A 17588-nucleotide genomic window follows, 5' to 3' on the forward strand; every position below is an offset into this window, starting at 1 on the left:
AGGTCCCCAGCATTATAGATGCCAGATTTCTGCCAATTAGCTTCACTCTGTGTGATATCATGAAATGATTGAAAGCATTGGATAAAGCAAAGACTATGGGCCCTGACAACGTCCCAGCAGTATTACTGAGCTCCAGAACTGTCTACACCCTTAAGCTGTTCCAGGACTGCTACAACAGTTGTATCTACCCGGCAATATGGAAAATTGCCCAGCTATGCCCTGTCTACAAAAAGTAGGAGAAATCCAATCTGTTTAAATACCGCCCTATCAGTCTACTCTCAATCATCATCAAAATGATGGAAGGTGTCAGGTTGCACTTACTCAGAAATAGCCTGCTTACTTACACTCCGTTTGGATCCCACCAGGGCAACTGGGCTCCTGGCTCCATTACAGCCTTGGTCCAAACATGGGCAACAAGCTGAATTTCAAAGCTGAGGCGAGAGTGACTCCCTTAAGATCAAGGCAGCATTTGACCAAGTATGACATCAAGAATCCCTAGCAAAACTGAAGACAATGGGAATCAAGGGAAAAACTCTCCACTGTTTGGAGTCAAACCTAGCACAAAGTAAGATCATTGTGGTTGTTGGAGGTCAATCATTTCAGTCCCAGGACATCGCTGCAGGAGTTCCTCAGGGTAGTGTCCCAGGCCCAACCATCTTCGGCTGCTTCATCAACAATCTTCCCCCCAGCTTGAGATCTTAATTCGGATGTTCTTTAATGATTGCACAGGGTGCAGCACCAATCGTGACTCCTCAGACACTGAAACAGTCCATATCTGCATGCAACAAGACCTAGACGACATTCAATCTTGGACTGAGAAGTGGCAAGTAACATTCAAACCACCCAAGTGTCATGTAATGACCATCTCCAACAAGAGAGAATCTAACCATCTCTCCTTGACATTCAATGGCATTACCAAACCAAATCCCCCATCATCAATATCCTGGGGGGTTACCATTGACTAGAAACTTAACTGGACCAGCCATATAAATATTGTGGCCGCAAGGGCTGATCAGAGGCTAGGAATTCTGAGGCGAGTAACTCACCTCCTGACTCCAAAAGTCTGTCCACCATCTATAAGGCATAAGTCAGGAGTATAATAGAATGCTCTCCACATGCCTGAATGAATACAGCTCCAACAACACTCAAGAAGCTCAACACCATCAAGGGAAAAGCAGTCCACTTGATCAGCACCCAATCCACCACCACCATTGCACAGTGGCAGCAGTGTGCACCATTTACAAGATGCACTGGAGCAACTAGTCTTCGACAGTACCTTCCAAATCCGGAACCTCGACCACCTAGCAGAACAAGGGTAGCAGACGCAAGTCATGCACCATCCTGACTTGGAACTATAATTGCCATTCCTCCACAGTGTCTGGGTCAAATTCCTGGAACTCCCTTCCTAACAGTATTGTGGATGTACCTATACCATATGGACTGCAGCAGTTCAAGGAGGCAGCTGAGCACGATGTGCTCAAGGGTAGTAAATGTTGGCCTTGCCAGAGGCACCCATGTCCCAAATACAAATTTTAAAAACTCAAGTCCCCACCCCCGTGCACAAAATTACCACATAATATATTGGCCCAGATTTTGCGACCAGCAACTAAGTAGTGATGTCTACCGCTGGCCTCAAGAAACCTACTTATAAAAATCTAACTGTCTCTGTGGCTTAGATTTTCCCTTTCCTGGTATCATTTTGAATTTGGTGCCAATTCAAGAGGATCTTCAGGTATCCAACTGGGTAAACAGCCAATCATACTGAAGTATCCCCACAGACAGCAAACCAGCAAGAAAGAGGCACAATTATCCTGCAATTTTAATTACATTTCAAACAGAGTGAAATGAATGATTGGGATATATGCATGGGATTAAGATATAAACTGAAAACTCAAAGAACTTCAAAAAAAAGTATTTTAAAAATTTGAATTTTTTGTCATAAAAGAGAAATTTGACATTCCATTGATATGAAATCAGTTTCCAACACCCAGAGAGGTTTCTCAGGTGTAAATATTAACTTAATACACCATTAAAAATCCAAATACATCTCATTCCACAAGGTGTAACTTTTCAAAGTTTTGTACAGCAAGACCATTAGAGTGAAAGAGCAAGTTCTCATCATTTCAGTGATTTCTAACTGATTGCAAACCGGGGTTCCATCGATAGTGCATCCTATCAGGAAGCACAGAATCACTGACAGCAATTTTTGGATGTGTGCGCTTAAGAGCATACTTGCAGGCTCCAGGAGTTGGTGTCAATTTCAGAGGAGTAATGACGTCAAATATTAATCGTTTCAACGTCATTACTTCCGTAAAATCTGGGCTGTTATTCAAACCCCCTCCCCCTTTGACCATTTGTATCTCTTTTCCTTGAGGCCTACACCACTTACCTGGGATTCAGAGAGGCAACGGACCTTGGAGGAAGCAACCCAGAGTGGGAAAGTATAAATCGGGACCAAGGCTTGAGGCCTACACCACTTATCTGGGAGTCAGAGGGGCAGCGGACCTGTGAGGAAACAACCTGGAGCGAGAGAATATAAATTGGGAACGAGGCTTGAGGCCTACACTTACCTGGGAGTCAGAGAGGCACATCAGTCAGCTGCTCAGATCCAGCCCACATTCAGTTCAAAAGGAGAGTGAGAAAAAAAACTAATAGTGACATCACAGGAAAACCGTAAGTTCATTGGTTGGTAAGAAACTGCTGTTAGGGACTGTCTTTAAATTGCTCTAAATTAGAAAAGCGCATTATCTTTAAAGAAGTAGCTATACTTGGATTTAAGTGAGAAACACCAAGAATAAGGAAAAGTCAGGGCCAGTATAATAAAGTAATATAATTAAACCAAAGTAAAACAAAGCTAAGACATGGCAGGGTAGCTTAGTCGAGCGGAATGTGTGTCCTGTAATATGTGGGAAGTCATGGACGCTATCAGTGTCCTCGACAACCACATGTGCAGGAAGTGCTGCCAGCTGCAGATTGTAGAGCTCTGGGTTTCAGAGCTCGAGTGGTGGCTGGAGTCACTGTGGCACATCTGCGAGGCTGACAGCTATGTGGATAGCATGCTCAGAGAGGTGGTCACACCACAGCTTAGGAGCCCGGAGACGGAAAGGGAATAGGTGACCGCTAGGCAGTCTAAGAGAACTAGGCAGGTAGTGCAGGATTTCCCTGGAGTTCCACTCAGTTTTCCGTTTTGGAAGCTGGTGAGTGCGCTGTTTCCTCAGAGGGGTGCAGTCAGAGCAAGGTTTATGGCGCCACGAGTAGCTCGGCTGTACAGGAGGAGAGGATGAAGAAAGGAAGAGTAATAGTGATAGGGGATTCATTAGTTAGGGGAACAGACAGGCATTTCTACGGCTGTAGATGCAACTCCAGGATGGTATGTTGCCTCTCTGGTACCAGGGTCAAGAATGTCACTGAGTGGCTGCAGGACATTCTTCTGGGGGAGGGTAATCAGCCAGAGATCATGGTTCGCATTGGTACCAATGACTTAGGTAGGAAGGGGGGGTGTGGTCCTGCATTCAAAATTTAGGGAGCTAGGTTGAAAATTAGCAAGCAGGACCTCAAATATAGTAATCTCCGGATTACTCTCAGTGCTACGTGTAAGTGAGTACAGAAATAGGAGGATAAGGCAGATGAATGCGTGGCTAGAAAGATGGTGCAGGAGGGAAGGCTTTGGATTCCTGGGACACAGGGACTGGCTCTGGGGGAGATGGCACCTGTACAAGCTGGATAGTTTGCATCTGAGCAGAGCCGGTACTGAGTTCCTTGTGGGGCGTTTTGCTTGTGCTGTTGAGAGGGCTTTAAACTAACTTGACAGGGTGTGTGGGAACCAGGAGAGAATATTCAAGAGGAATACCAGGGTGGGAGAGACAGATAGCACTAGTATAGAGGATAGTAACTTAATAGGCAGAGTAGGGCCGATTAGGGGCCAAAAAGAGGATTTACACATGGAAGCAGGGGCATGGCTGAGGTGTTAAATAAGTACTTTGCATCTGTCATTACCAAGAAAGCAGATGCTACCAAGGTCACAGTGACAGAGGAGGAAACTATGTCATTAGAAGGATTCAAAATTTATGAGGAAGTGTTGGATAAACTGTCAGTACTTAAAGTTGACAAGGCACCGGGGCCAGATGAGATGCATCCAAGGATATTGAAGGAAGTAAGAGTGGAAATTGCAGGGGCACTGGCCATAATCTTTCAGTCTTCCCTAGGCTCAGGAGGGGTGCCAGAGGACTGGAGAATTGCAAATACTATGCCCTTGTTCAAAAAAATGTTGTAAAGATAAGCCCAGCAATTACAGACCAGTCAGTTTAACTTCAGTGGTGAGGAAAATTCTAGAGACAATTGTTCAAGATAGAATTAGTAGTCACATGGAAAAATGTGGGTTGTTAAGGAAGAGCCAGCATGGATTTCTAAAGGGGAAATCATGTTCAACTAACTTGGAGTTTTTTGAAGAGGTAACAGAGAGGGTAGATGAGGGTAATGCTGTTGATATGGTGTACATGAACTTTCAAAAGGCATTTGATACAGTACCACACAACAGATGTGAGAGAAAAGTTATAGCTTATGGAATAAAAGGGACAGTAGCAACATGGATACAAAATTGGCTGAGTAATAGAAAACAGAGGGTAATGGTCAATGGATATTTTTCTGGCTGAAGAAAGGTTTGTAGTGGAGTTCCCCAGGGGTCAGTATTGGGACCCTTGCTTATCCTGATATATAATAATAATCTAGATCTTGGTGTGCAGGGGACAATTTCAAAGTTTGCAGATTATATGAAACTTGGAAGCATTGTAAACTGTGAGGGGGACAGTATAGAACTTCAAAAGGACATAGACAAGTTGGAAGAGTGGGCAGATAGGTGGCAGATGAAGTTCAATGCAGAGAGGTGTGAGGTGATGCATTTTGGTAGGAAAGACATGGACAGACAATATAAAATAAGGGCGACAATTCTTAAGGGGATGCAGGAGCTGAGGGAGCTGGGTTTATATATGCATAGATCATTGAAGGTGGCAGGACAGGTGGAGAGAGCAGTTAATAAAGCATACAGTATCCTGGGCTTTATTAATAGGGGCATAGAGTACATGAGCAGGGAGATTATGATCAGTTTATATAAAACACAAGTTGGTCCTCAGCTGCAGTATTGTGTACAGTTCTGGGTGTCACACTATGGGAAGGATGTGAATGCATTGGAGACAGTGCAGAAGAGGTTTACAAGAATGGTTCCAGGGATGAGAAACTTGAGTTATGGACATAGATTGGAGAGGAAAAGGCTGAGAGGAGATTTGATGGAGGTGTCCAAAATCATGAGGGGGCTGGATAGAGTAGATAGGGAGAAACTGTTCCTGCTCGTAAAAGGATCATGAACAAGAGGGCATAGATTTAAAGTGATTTGCAAAATAAGCAAATATGATGGGAGAAAAAATTTTTTCACACAGCGAGTAGTTCGGGTCTGGAATGCACTGCCTGGAAGTGTGGTGGAGGCAGGTTCAATTGAGGCATTCAAGAGGGCATTAGATGATTATTTAAACAGAAACAATATGCAGGGTTATGGGGGAAAAGCAGGAGATTGGCACTAAGTCACAGTGCTCATTTGGAGAGCCAGTGCAGACACGATGGGCCAAATGGCCTCCTTATGCATCGTAACAATTCTGTGATTCGCCCCATTCTTCTGCCCCCTCTACTATCTCTTTGACCCAATCTCCTGCTCTTCCTTATCCTCCTCTTCCCTCCCTGCTCCTTTCAGCCTCAATAACATCTTTAATCCTCTATTCTGTCTCCATCTCTCTTCCCATCAGCCCCGTCCTGACTAATCGAAGTCCCTGCCCTCTAACCCTGCTTGACCTGAAAAGTGTCTTTGGCCTTGAAGAAACGCTACCCACTGTGCAATGATCCATGTAATGCAGAGCATATGTTCAACATTACTACAAATCACTCCGTATTTTCCAAAAACCTTATTTCCTGATTGCATTTTGCCCATGCTTAACATAAACCGCTCTTCGAAGAAAAAGCAACAGTCAAACATATTCCAAGCACATCGCTGTGAAATTTACTTTTTCTTTCAGCATGCAGTCAAAGTCCTTCTGTAATCTGGAAACCAATTTGTCAGATTCAGTCAATTTTTCCACTGTTTCCACCAGCTCTTTCTGCAATCGACTGTTCTCCTGTTAAAAAGAAAAAATTAACATTGAGTCACTATTAATTAGATATAGATTAGGCATCAGCCATGGTAACACTCTCCCTTCCAAGGCCAGAGAGCTGTGGGTTTCATCGCACTTCAGACATTTGAGTGGAAGATCTCGACTGACACTTAGTGCGGCATTCCCTCAGTACTGCACTGGACAGATGTGCCATCTTTTGGATGACCTACCTATATTCCTTTGCAGACTCCTTAAGTGCTCTTCACAACCTACTCTCCTATTTTTGGGTCATCAGCAAATTTAGCAACCATACATTCGGTCCCTTCATCCAAGTCATTGATAGAGATTGTAAATAGTTAAGGTCCCAGCATTGATCCCTGTGGCACTCTACAGCTTGCTAACCAGAAAATGACCCATTTATCCCTACTCTCTGCTTCCTGTTAGCTAACAAATCCTCTATTATGTTAATATGTTACCCCCTACACCATGAGCTCTTATTTTGTGTGGTTACCTTTGATGTGGCACCTTGTCAAATGCCTTTTGGAAATCCAAGTACACCAAATCTACAGGTTCCCCCTTTATTCATGTTGCTTGTTGCTTCCTCAAAGAACTCCAATAAGTAAGTCAAACCTGCTTCCCCCTTTACAAAACCATATCGACTTTGCCTGATTACATTAAGATGAACTGATACAGAAAATAATCAAAAAGGCTAATGGAATGTTGGCCTTTATATCTGGTGGACCAGAATACAAGGGGGTAGGAGTTATGCTTCAGCTATACAAGCCCTGGTTAGAATACACCTGGGGCAGAATTTTGCCCTTGATGGGGATTCTGAACTCCGCCGCCAAAACGGGGCCCACTGCCATTTTGAATGGGCGGGCCAATTAAGGCCCTGTGCAGGTGGGTGGGGGGGGGGGATTCCCCAACTGTCAAAGTGCGCTCTTTCGCGCATGCGTGTGAAAGACCACACTGCTCTCTGAGACTAAGTGCTGCCTCGGGGAGATTACTGACAGTGTAAAAAACTTTAAAAATAGAAAAATGGAAAAATTATTAACGTCCCCCTCATGTGACAATGTCACACAAGTTGGGACATGTTAATAAGAAGCACATAAACTTTATTAAAGTTTTTAAAAACGGACATGAAACCTCATCCCGCCAGTGGATGAGGTTTCATGTATTATCAGAAGCCCACTGGGGCTCCTGGCCTGCCCGCCAGCCTTAAGGTTGGACGGGTAGGGCATTTAACTACCTTAATGATCCTGTCAATGGCCTTAATTGGCCATTGACAGGTCGGCGGGCGGACAGCTGATTTCGCTGTCCACCCGCCTTCCTCAATATTTAAATGGACCGGGATGATGTCAGGGGTTCCTCCTGACGTCATCCCGCGTCATTTTCCCGTCGGCGAGCGGGCCCCACCCACAAATCACCGACAGGAAAATTCAGGTCCTGGAGTATTGTGAATAGTTCTGAGCACCGCACCTTAGGTCGGATATATTGGAGGGAGTGCAGAGAAGATTTACCAGAATGATATTTGGACTCCAAAGATTAAATTACGAGGAGAGTTTACATAAACTAGGGCTGTATTCCCTGAAATTTAGGAGCTAATGGGATGATTTGATCAAAGTATTCAGGATATTATGAGAAACAGACAGGGTAGATAAAGAGAAATTATTTCCACTTGTTAGGGAGTCTAGGGCTAGGAGGGGCATATAGTGTAAAAATTAGAGCCACATCTTTCAAAAGTGAAATTAGGAAACACTGCTACACATAAAGAGTGGGAGAAGTTTGGAACTCTCCTCCACAAATGCCAATTAATACTGGATCAATTATTAATTTTATACCTGAGATAAGAGAGATGGGGCAAAGGTGGGTGTTTGGAGTTAGGTTGCAAGCCAGTTATGATCTCATTGAATGGAGGAAAAGGTTTGAAGAGCTAAATGACCTACTCCAGTTCCTGTGTTTTGTGACATAGGGCAGAACCATCCCAGATTTACACCAAGTACCTGCGATAGCAGGCAGGTAAAGCACAATGGTGGGTTTTCACATCGTATCATCCCAAACCCGCTGTATTAGTTACACATTCCCAGGAAACACACTGTTTCGATGGCAGGCGGGCTCTCATTTGCCCGCCCGCCATCACCTCGCTGCTTCACCAAGCCGGACACCATATTTAAAGTCCAGTACACATCTCAGTGCTTCCAGCCTGTGACTACTGCAGGGAAGATGTCCAAGAAAGGCAAAAAGACTGCAGCCCCCAGGTTTAGTGATGCATCACTGGAGCACCTTTTAGACGCCGTGTAGGCCGGCCGCGAGGTCCTCTACCCCCCTCTGGCTGCAGGATGGGCAGCAGCATGACCAACCAGGCTTGGGAGGTGGTGGCAGTGGTGGCCAGTGCCACTGCTGCACGGAAAAGGTTGGCCATCCAATGCAGTTAGAGGATGAATGATCTCATGCGTGCCACCAGGGTACGGCAACCATCTCATCACTCTAACTCACACACTCAAACCCATCACACATTCACTGGCCTAAGGCGATATCACCATCCACTCTCACACACATACCCTTACATGTCCATCTGGCCTCATCTCCTCTGGAGACTGCCTCCTCAGCCTGCACCACCTTGAGGCCACTTGCACAGATCAACATGTGTCCCCACACACACCCTGGGTTACCCTCCTCCCCCAGTACAGCCCTCGTCCTGCAGCCTCTTCCCTTGCCGGAGGCCACTTCTCCCCCTTCGTCAAGCATGACCTAACCCTGCAGCCATTGAAAAGCCCCCCCCCCACCTTGTGGCTGGTCTGGTAAGTAGAGACGTGCCAGTGAGCCCCCCTAAAAGTGATGTGGTGCTGCCTGTGAAGCCTGGCACTGATGACTGAGAGTGTTGACTGAAGCAAGGTAGGCAAACAAACCTTGAAGTGTCGAGTGCAGTGCAGCCTGCCGGCTGCCTGTTGCTTATGTGCTGTTGTGAAATGGATGATCCAGCGGGGAGGAGGAGGGGGGTGTGGAACGGGATGATTCAGGCGGGCTGGCCTAATAATGATATGCTGATGTATTACAACGAGGTTCCCAACGCCCAATGGCGGAGAATGCGGCCCGCCATCAGCAGGCTGAGCGGACGATCGCGAACTGGTTTCACTCCGTCATGAAGCCGATCGCGCCATATTGGCCGCCCTCACCACCGAGCACACGGAAAATCCTGGCCATAGTCTATCATGTTCAAGAATACTGCCCACAATGAAGACCAACTTTTATGGGGGCAAAAGGACAAAAATAACTTGTATCACATTTCTGGCAGTGTTTTCCAACAGGAATTTTATAAAATTACCAAAATTTTGAGATCTCATTTCCATCGTAGTTACATGCATTCTACTCACTAAAGAATATTTTAAGCCATTACACAATTCAGTTTTCCTCTAAAATTATGCAAAGCAATGAAAAGCTGGAAAAACAGCTGCACACTCAAAGTAACGACGTCTTCCACCCTATATGATAGGGCCCAACACTTAGACCATCCTGCTTACCCTATACAGCCTTCCATACCAGGCAAATGGCAGTCATTTGCCATGACTATAGGCGTCAATTAAAAAGGCTTAAAGCGTATTAAATGTGTCAACTTTTTCAGCAGATCAACAGCTGTTCACACCTTATTATAGAATTGTTGCATTCTTCAATTCTACAACAATAAAGGTGACACTGACTATCCATCTCGGTGTCTCTCTCTGTCTCTCCCCAGTTTGGATATTCAAACAAAGTGAGAGAATGAAGATTCCCTCTCATGCTTTTTAAAGATTTCTTCTTTAATCAGACACCATGTCTAGAGGGCAAATACCTTACGCCTGCTACACATAGTGGGAACAGCAATAGATGGCTCCACAGCACCTTGTCCCCGCACTATGTAAACTGAGCCAAGGTGGTAGGAGAACACAGTGTACCGCTGGATGATCTCAGCCCGGTCACCTCAATGGGAATCAGCAAAGCCTTCCTCCACAAGCAGTCGGCTCACCTTGATACCCTTTGGGGCCAGGAATGGTGCGCCTATGTCTATGCAGTGGCGGGACGAAGGGAGGGGGGAAAAAAATGAATAAAATAAAATTCACCTCCCAAAAGGGGAGAAATACCACATTATTCTTTGACATACCTTCATTGTTAGTTTCAGCTTTTCTTTTGAATGGATCTCCTCCAATCGGAGGGAATCTATCTCCTGTTCCAGATCTGCTTGTTGTGTGTTCACCTGCTGTACAATCAGCTCCTGTTCCCGGTCCATCTCCAATTTAACTGCTGCCATCTTTTCCTTGTATCCTTGATCCAAGTGTCTGGGCGGGGAAGGTGAGTATGCAATTTACTACAATTTCATTACAAGGAATGGTTGAACATTGTAACAATCTCACCATAAAATTAAACTTTGCAAAACATATGGCTTTAACAATAAGAAATTTGGGAGAAACCTCTTTACCCAGAGAGAGGTTGGAATTTGGAACTCGACACCATAAGGAGTAGTTGAGGCTATTAGCAATATATGCATTTTAAGGGGAAACTAGGTAAGTATATAAAGGAGAAAGGAACAGAAGTATATGTTGATAGGGTTTGATCTAGTGGAACGGGAGGAGACTCGTGTTGAGCATAAATAACAGCTTAATTGACCAAATTGTCTGTTACTGGGCTGTAAACTCTAAGAAGCTGATTATGTTTTAAAAAAAAAGTGTAACCTTATGTCTATTGCAAGTGTTGCTATGCACAACCTTTATCATTGTCTCCTTCTCTAGGCAATGGCTGGCGTTGAAATAAGGTTCCACATGCACCTAATACCCTTACCCGATAGTTATTCATATCTTGGTATTGATAATTCCACTGTGCGGGGGGGTGGAGGGGGAGAAGGGCCATCATAAACAAATCTGTCATCACCATACGTCCGACACATGCTCTTTACACAAGAAATAGTGATCAGATGGGGAGGCGGGGTGGATGATGGGAGACACCTTTGGGGACCTTGGGAATTGAGGGGATTGATCTGTACCTACCCATCTTTTCTAAGCTAGGGAGCCAATAGGGCCTCAGTTGTCATGATTCAAACAGGGAGAATTTGGTTAAGGTTCGTCCTCCTGATTGACATCCAGTGAATCCTGGGAGGGAGGGAGTGAGGATTTGTGTGCGTGACAAAAAGTTGGGGAGCTGGGTCAGGTTAGGCTCAGATGCCTCCGGAAGTCACTCTAGCCGTCAATGCTCACCTAGAGGAGTAATAGCTGCTTGGCTGAAGCATTGGAGGGTGCTCAAAACCCGTGGAATCAAACTCAGGGAAGGAGTCAACATCTTGAGCAAAAGGGGGATAGGGGAGAAAATTGATGAGAAAATCTGAAGATAGTATTGCAACTAATCAAGGAGTTAACTATAGACATTTTACAGAGAACCTATCAATGAATTGTTAAGCATGGAGGTAGCCTGCAAGTTGGACCCAGATGAACATGTGCTCCCAACCCATGATCTCCACCACCAAGACAGACATGGGCAGTAGGTGCAAGGGAACACCATCACCTCCAAGTTACACATCATCCTGGCTTGGCCAGGCATCACCTTTCTTTTATCGTCGCTGGGTGAAATCTGGAACTCAGCCAATAATATTTGGCAGCACATAGGCTGCAGTGGTTCAAGAAGGCCCACCATCACCTTTAAAGGGCAATAAATACCGACTTTGCTGGTAATATCCCACCAAAATAATTCCTTGGAGCTGGAATACTTTTCCCTTTTCCTGCATCCTGGGAGATCGGAGTGTTTGGGGAACAAAAAGTAAACAAAAAATTCAAACGTCATCTCGCACTGACTTGATTTTGGTTTCGTTGAGCAATTCCATTGTGGCATGTCGGTCATCAACTTCCTTGGCTAGCTGCACATTTCGCTTCTCTGCTCTTTCCAAGTCCGCTTTCACTTTGTCTCTCTCCTTGTTCAGCTGTTGAATTTGCCTTCTGCAAAAACACGGTGTGTGCAACATCAATTCAACGCCATTTTGTATTTGTTATACAAATCAAATGATTTTTATAGGAATAAAAGTAGTCACTTAGAATGAAAAGTTTCCTACTTTAATAAATAAATACTACCAGGAGGGATCCTAAAACGTTCCCTGCGAGAACGAGGGCTCACACAACCGGAGGACCTCAGTGGCCTGGGCAGCCTGTTGGACCAGCGCATATTAAAATCAGGAGCAGCACAGGATGAGTTAAAAGGGCTTTCTGCTAAATACTGGATTGTCAGCCATGCATGGTGCAATTGGGTACAGGGAACAGGCATCTCCACAGATAAAGAGGATGATGCAACGTCTGAGAGTAAGCTTATAGAACAACAATCATTTGTATTTATACAGCGCTTTTAAATTAATAAAATGTCCCAAGGGATTTCACTTCATTTGATTGCATCTAAAGGGTTAGGGCAGCAAAAAAAAAACAGCCATTAATGTTGCTGTGTCTAATCCTGGGACTCATAAGTTAGAAGAGGCTGAGGCCAGAGAGAAAGAAGTTTCAGAACCTACAGAGCAGCCGGCAGCAGCCAAGCAAGAGGTAGAAAACTGGTCATTCTGGGTACTCAGAGCAGCCAGGACTGTTCGGAGACTGGAACAGCATTCGCAGATGAACAAAACTAAAATCACGACCTACAGAAAGGAATATCTAATCTGCCAAGTTGGCAGTGACCCTGGCCGGCAGGGTAGTTTAGAAGGGCCTCAGCACGTCAAGTCATGCGAAAGAGATGGGAGGCCAGCAGGTGGCAGCGTTGTCTCACCCAGCTGAGACAGAAAGTGCTGAAACCTGGTGGTGTTAAGGGAATTTCCCCTGGTCTAAAAGTTGCTGAGACAACCTTGGGACAGGGCGTATAGGCACAAGTCCCTTCCATACTCCCTCTGACTGGGGAGCCCCAAGCCTAGTTCATCTGGCAATGTTACATAATGAGGGACAGTTGGGCATCTGTTCGACTCCTCAGGCACTTATCAACCCACAACAGTTCAACTCAACCTCCCTGTAACCTAGAGAGCATGAGGGTCATGAGGCAGACAAAAAAGGCGCATGGTTAGGAATCTTCCACTCCCTATGATGGTCATGAAGGCAACATTACCTTTAATGGGTTTGGAATAAGAGAGGAAGGGTAAAGTTACAGGACACGGTAGGAAGAAACGCTGTTGTTGATATATCAACCCCACCTCCTCCTGCACTGAGTTAATGTCAGGTATTTCACAGCATACGATTGTTACATATAAATAAAAACACATTTGGAAGTTGGATCTTATTGTTCTAATCAATCCCTTCTAATTGTGGGATGTGGACATTTTCAATTTCATCGACACAAAATAACCAACAGGCTTTAAAATAACATCCTGAGAATCTGAGTTTTCAATAATCCTACTCTGACCCCAATCGTGCTGCTATTTGGAGGAGGCAGACGCAGAACTGGAGCGAAGTTTCAACAAGTTCAACATTTGAATCATTGAGGACATTAACCATCGCACTGTCCAAACTAAGAACATTTGTCAGGGGAGTGGGACTAGGTGAATTGCTCTTACAGAGAGCCAATGCAAACACCACAGGCTGAATGGCCCCCTCCTGTGATGTAAACTTCCTATGATTTTACAGGTTGGATGTGAGAACTGGTGGGAGTCATTGTTCACTCGGACCCCAACAGCTACCTGGCTATGATGCACCTGGTTCTTACGCTGATGCTGCTTCAGTTAATTGTGCTGATCATTTTAATTTACTACAGGTGGCAGCTTCAAAAATGAGGACAACAACTGGACAATACCGCTGAACAGGCTAAAAATTCTGTACAGATGTTACCCAGAGAACTCCTGGCAGGAAGGATAGAGAGAAGAATTGGAGGAGTGTGGGAATGACAGCCCACACTATGCAAGGACCTTAATGTCCTGGGCAGCCTGTGGGACCAACACATATTAAACTTAACACAAGGCCAGAGCATGAGGAGTTAGAATGGCTTTTGACTGAATTTGGGATGGTGAGGCTGAACTTGGGAATGTAAGTTATGTGCTGTATGAGGTCGGGGGTGGGGGGGAGCGAGGGTGCATCTCCGCAGATAAAGCGGCTGATGTCTGAAAGTAAGCACCAAGCAATGTCTGTAATGATCTGGAATAATCTCCCTGATCACTGGTGCTTATGAGAAATGGTACTGAGTTGATTAGTCAGTGTGACCATTGTATACAGTTATACAGTGCTAGTGAGACCATATCTGGAGTATTGTGTACAGTATTGGTCACCTTATTTAAGGAAGGATTTAAATGCATTAGAAGCAGTTCAGAGAAGGTTTACCAGACTAATGCCTGGAATGGGTGGGTTGTCTTATGAGGAAAGTTTGAACAGGCTAGGCTTGTTTCTGCTGGAGTTTAGAAGAGTAAGAGGTAACTTGATTGAAACATTACAAAATCGTGAGGGGTCTTGACAGGATGGATGTGGAGAGGATGTCTCCTCTCGTGAGAGAATCTAGAACTAGGTGTCACTGTTTAAAAATAAGGGGTCGCCCATTTAAAATGGAGATGAGGCAAAATTTTTTTTCTCTCAGAGGGTCGAGAGTCTTTGGATCTCTCTTCCTGAAAAGGCAGTGGAAACAGAGTCTTTGAATATTTTTAAGGCAGATGTGGATAGATTCTTGGTAAGCAAGGGGGTGATAGGTTATCAGGGGTAGGTGGGATGCAGATTTGAGGTTACTATCAGATCAGCCATGACCTTATTAAATGGCAGAGCAGGCTTGAGGGGCCGAATGGCCTACTCCTACTCCTTGTTCGTATGTTCGTAATAGGATAATTGAAAGGGATTGTGAAGGACAAAATGTATTTTAGCTGTCATGTATCTTTGTTTAACAACTAATTGGTTATACTATGTATCTTTTTTCATTACAATTAATTAATTATACTGTATTGTCACCTGCATGTTTCTTTGCTTCACTGTGATTTATTGATACTATGCTTTAAATGTAAAGGGAAAAAGGAGTGTGAGCAAATCACTGTACAGGGGCACTCCTATGGGAATCATGAGTATGGTGTCTCAATAAATACCTGGCCATGCATTGTTATGACTGCATGTGTGTTCACTGGTGTTTAAAGTAATGAGGCCAATTAGAACAAGAAAGCAGTTCAATACTCCCCTGTGAAGAACTACCAGAACTTTAGTTTACTAATGAAGTATTACTTATACATCTTTTTGAATGCAATTCTAGCTTTTAATATATACAATATACCGGGACAGCCACATTCCAATTTTAAGCACTCATTTTTTGAAGTACTTTGCATTCCTAAGTGATAAAGAAAGAATGTGCACTCACATAGTGCCTTTCACAAAGTGTAGTCACTGTTGTAGGAAAATGAAAACCAATTTGAGCCCAGCAAAGTAGCATAAACACTGTTATGATAATGACAAGATAATCCTTTATAGTAGTGCTGGCTGAAGGTTAAATATTGGTCAGGACATTGGTGTAATTGCCCTGTTCATCTTCACACTGTGGATCTTTTACATCCACCCAAGAAGGCAGATGGGATCTCAGTTTATTGGGCAACGCCTCTGCACCGGAATGTAGGAAGTAACAAATACATATTTCTGAAAAAAAATGTCCCATTTTACCAACAACAGCAGCAGCTAGGTTTATTTATACAGCACCTTTAAAGTACTAAAATGTTCCAATGAGATTCATGGGGGGGGCGCATTATAAAACATAATAACTCCTCATGTGGCTTGGTATCATATTATGAGGGATGATCAAAGCTTGGTCAAAGAGGTCGGCTTTAAGGAGGAAAGCAAGATGGGGAGGGAATTCCGGAGCTTAGGGCCTAGGCAGCTGAAGGTAGGCTACCAATGGTGGAGTAATTAAAATCGGGGATGCTGAAGAGGTCACAATTAGAGGAACACATATCTCAGAGGGTTTGTGGGACTGGAGGAGTTTACAGAGATAGGGAGTGATGAGGCCTGAAAACAAGGATGAGAATTTTTAAAATCAAGGTGTTACTTAACTAGGAGCCAATGTAGGTCAATGTAGCACTGTGTTGATTAATGAACAGGATTTGATTCAAGGAAATGGGCAATAGAGTTTCCAATGACCTCAAGTTTACAGCAGGTAGAATTTGGGAGAACAGCCAGGAGAGCATTCGAATAGTCCAGAGGTAACAAAGACATGGATTAGGGTTTCAGTAACAGATGAGCTGAGTCAGGGGCAGAGTCCGATGATGCTACAGAGGTGGAAATAGACTGGCTTAGCAATGGCGTTACTATGTGACTGGAAACTCACCTCAGGTTAAATATGACACCAAGGTTGCCAAACAAGCCAGCTCAGCATCAGGCAGTTGTCAGGGAGAGGGATGGAGTTAGTAGTTGGGGAACAGAGTTTGCAGCATGGATCAAAGACAATGGCTTTAGTCTTCCCAGCATTTAATTGGAGGACATTTCTGCTCCTCCAGGACTCGATGTCAGACAAGCTGTCAGACAATTTAGAGGTAGTGGAAGGGTAGAAAGAGGTAGTGGTGAGGTAGATTCGGGTGTTGTCAGTGTACATTTAGGAACGGATCTGTGTTTTTGGATGATGTCACCAAGGGGGAGCCTGTAGATGAGAAATAGGAGGGGGCAAAAAGTAGATCCCTAGGGACACCAGAGTAACAGTGCGGGAGCAGGGAAGAAAAGGCAATTCTCCGATTATAGATAGACAAGAATGGAAACAAGCGACTGCAGTCCCACTCAGTTAGGTGGCAGTGGAAATCTGTTGGTGGAGGATGGTGTGATCAATTATGTCATAAGTTGCAGACAGGTCAAGAAGGACAAGGATGAGTGGTTTACCTTTGTTACAGTCACATAGGATGCCATTTGTCACTTTGATAAGTGTCATTTTGGTACTATGGCGGGGCAGAAATGTGATTGGAAGGATTCAAACATGGAGTTCCAGGAGAGATTGGCACAAATTTGGGAGGCGACAACATATTCAAGGCCTTTGAAGAAGAAAGGAAGGTTGGAGATGGGGCGGTTGTTTACAAGGATGGAGAGGCAAGGTCAAGGGTTGGTTTTTTGAGGAGGAGGTGGTGCTGACAGATTTGAAGGAGAGAACGCCATTAACAATGCCAGCTAACCTGGGAGCCAGGAAGGGAAGTTGGGTGGTCAGTTGTTTGGTGGAAATAGGGGGCGGATCTCATGGACAAAATCAGCTCAGCATGAGGGGAGATAGGAGAGAAACTAGAAAAAATATACGTTCAGGGCTAGGGCATGGGGGAGGCCTCAGAAAAGGTTTGGCCCAATGGGCTAAGAGAAGTGGTAAAGGCAGCTGATCAAATGATCTCAATCTTATTTAATTAGAAATCCATGATGGATAGAGGGTCAAAGGCTAGACAGTAGGGATTTTAAAAGTGCAGTAATAAGTGAATTGGGGAAGAGTTTTATCCAGATACAGAAGGAAATAGGGTTTGGAGGGGGAAGCGGGATATGGGTGGAGGAT

At 44.5% G+C, this 17588-nt stretch overlaps 1 protein-coding gene across 1 annotated transcript in view; it reads right to left on the reverse strand.

The window, feature by feature from the left end:
* Positions 1-17588, reverse strand: part of ninl (ninein-like) — a 111917-nt gene that overhangs the window by 38832 nt on the left and 55497 nt on the right. Inside the window, exons 10-12 of the mRNA XM_078556642.1 lie at positions 11951-12091; positions 10273-10447; positions 6048-6158 (exon numbers count right to left, since the gene is read on the reverse strand). Coding sequence (XP_078412768.1) covers positions 6048-6158; positions 10273-10447; positions 11951-12091 — 427 coding nt within the window. The remainder of the gene's footprint in view (positions 1-6047; positions 6159-10272; positions 10448-11950; positions 12092-17588) is intronic.

The sequence above is a fragment of the Cetorhinus maximus genome, chromosome 14 (genome assembly GCF_964194155.1).
Source record: "Cetorhinus maximus chromosome 14, sCetMax3.hap1.1, whole genome shotgun sequence".
In the NCBI taxonomy this organism is placed as follows: Eukaryota; Metazoa; Chordata; class Chondrichthyes; order Lamniformes; family Cetorhinidae; genus Cetorhinus; species Cetorhinus maximus.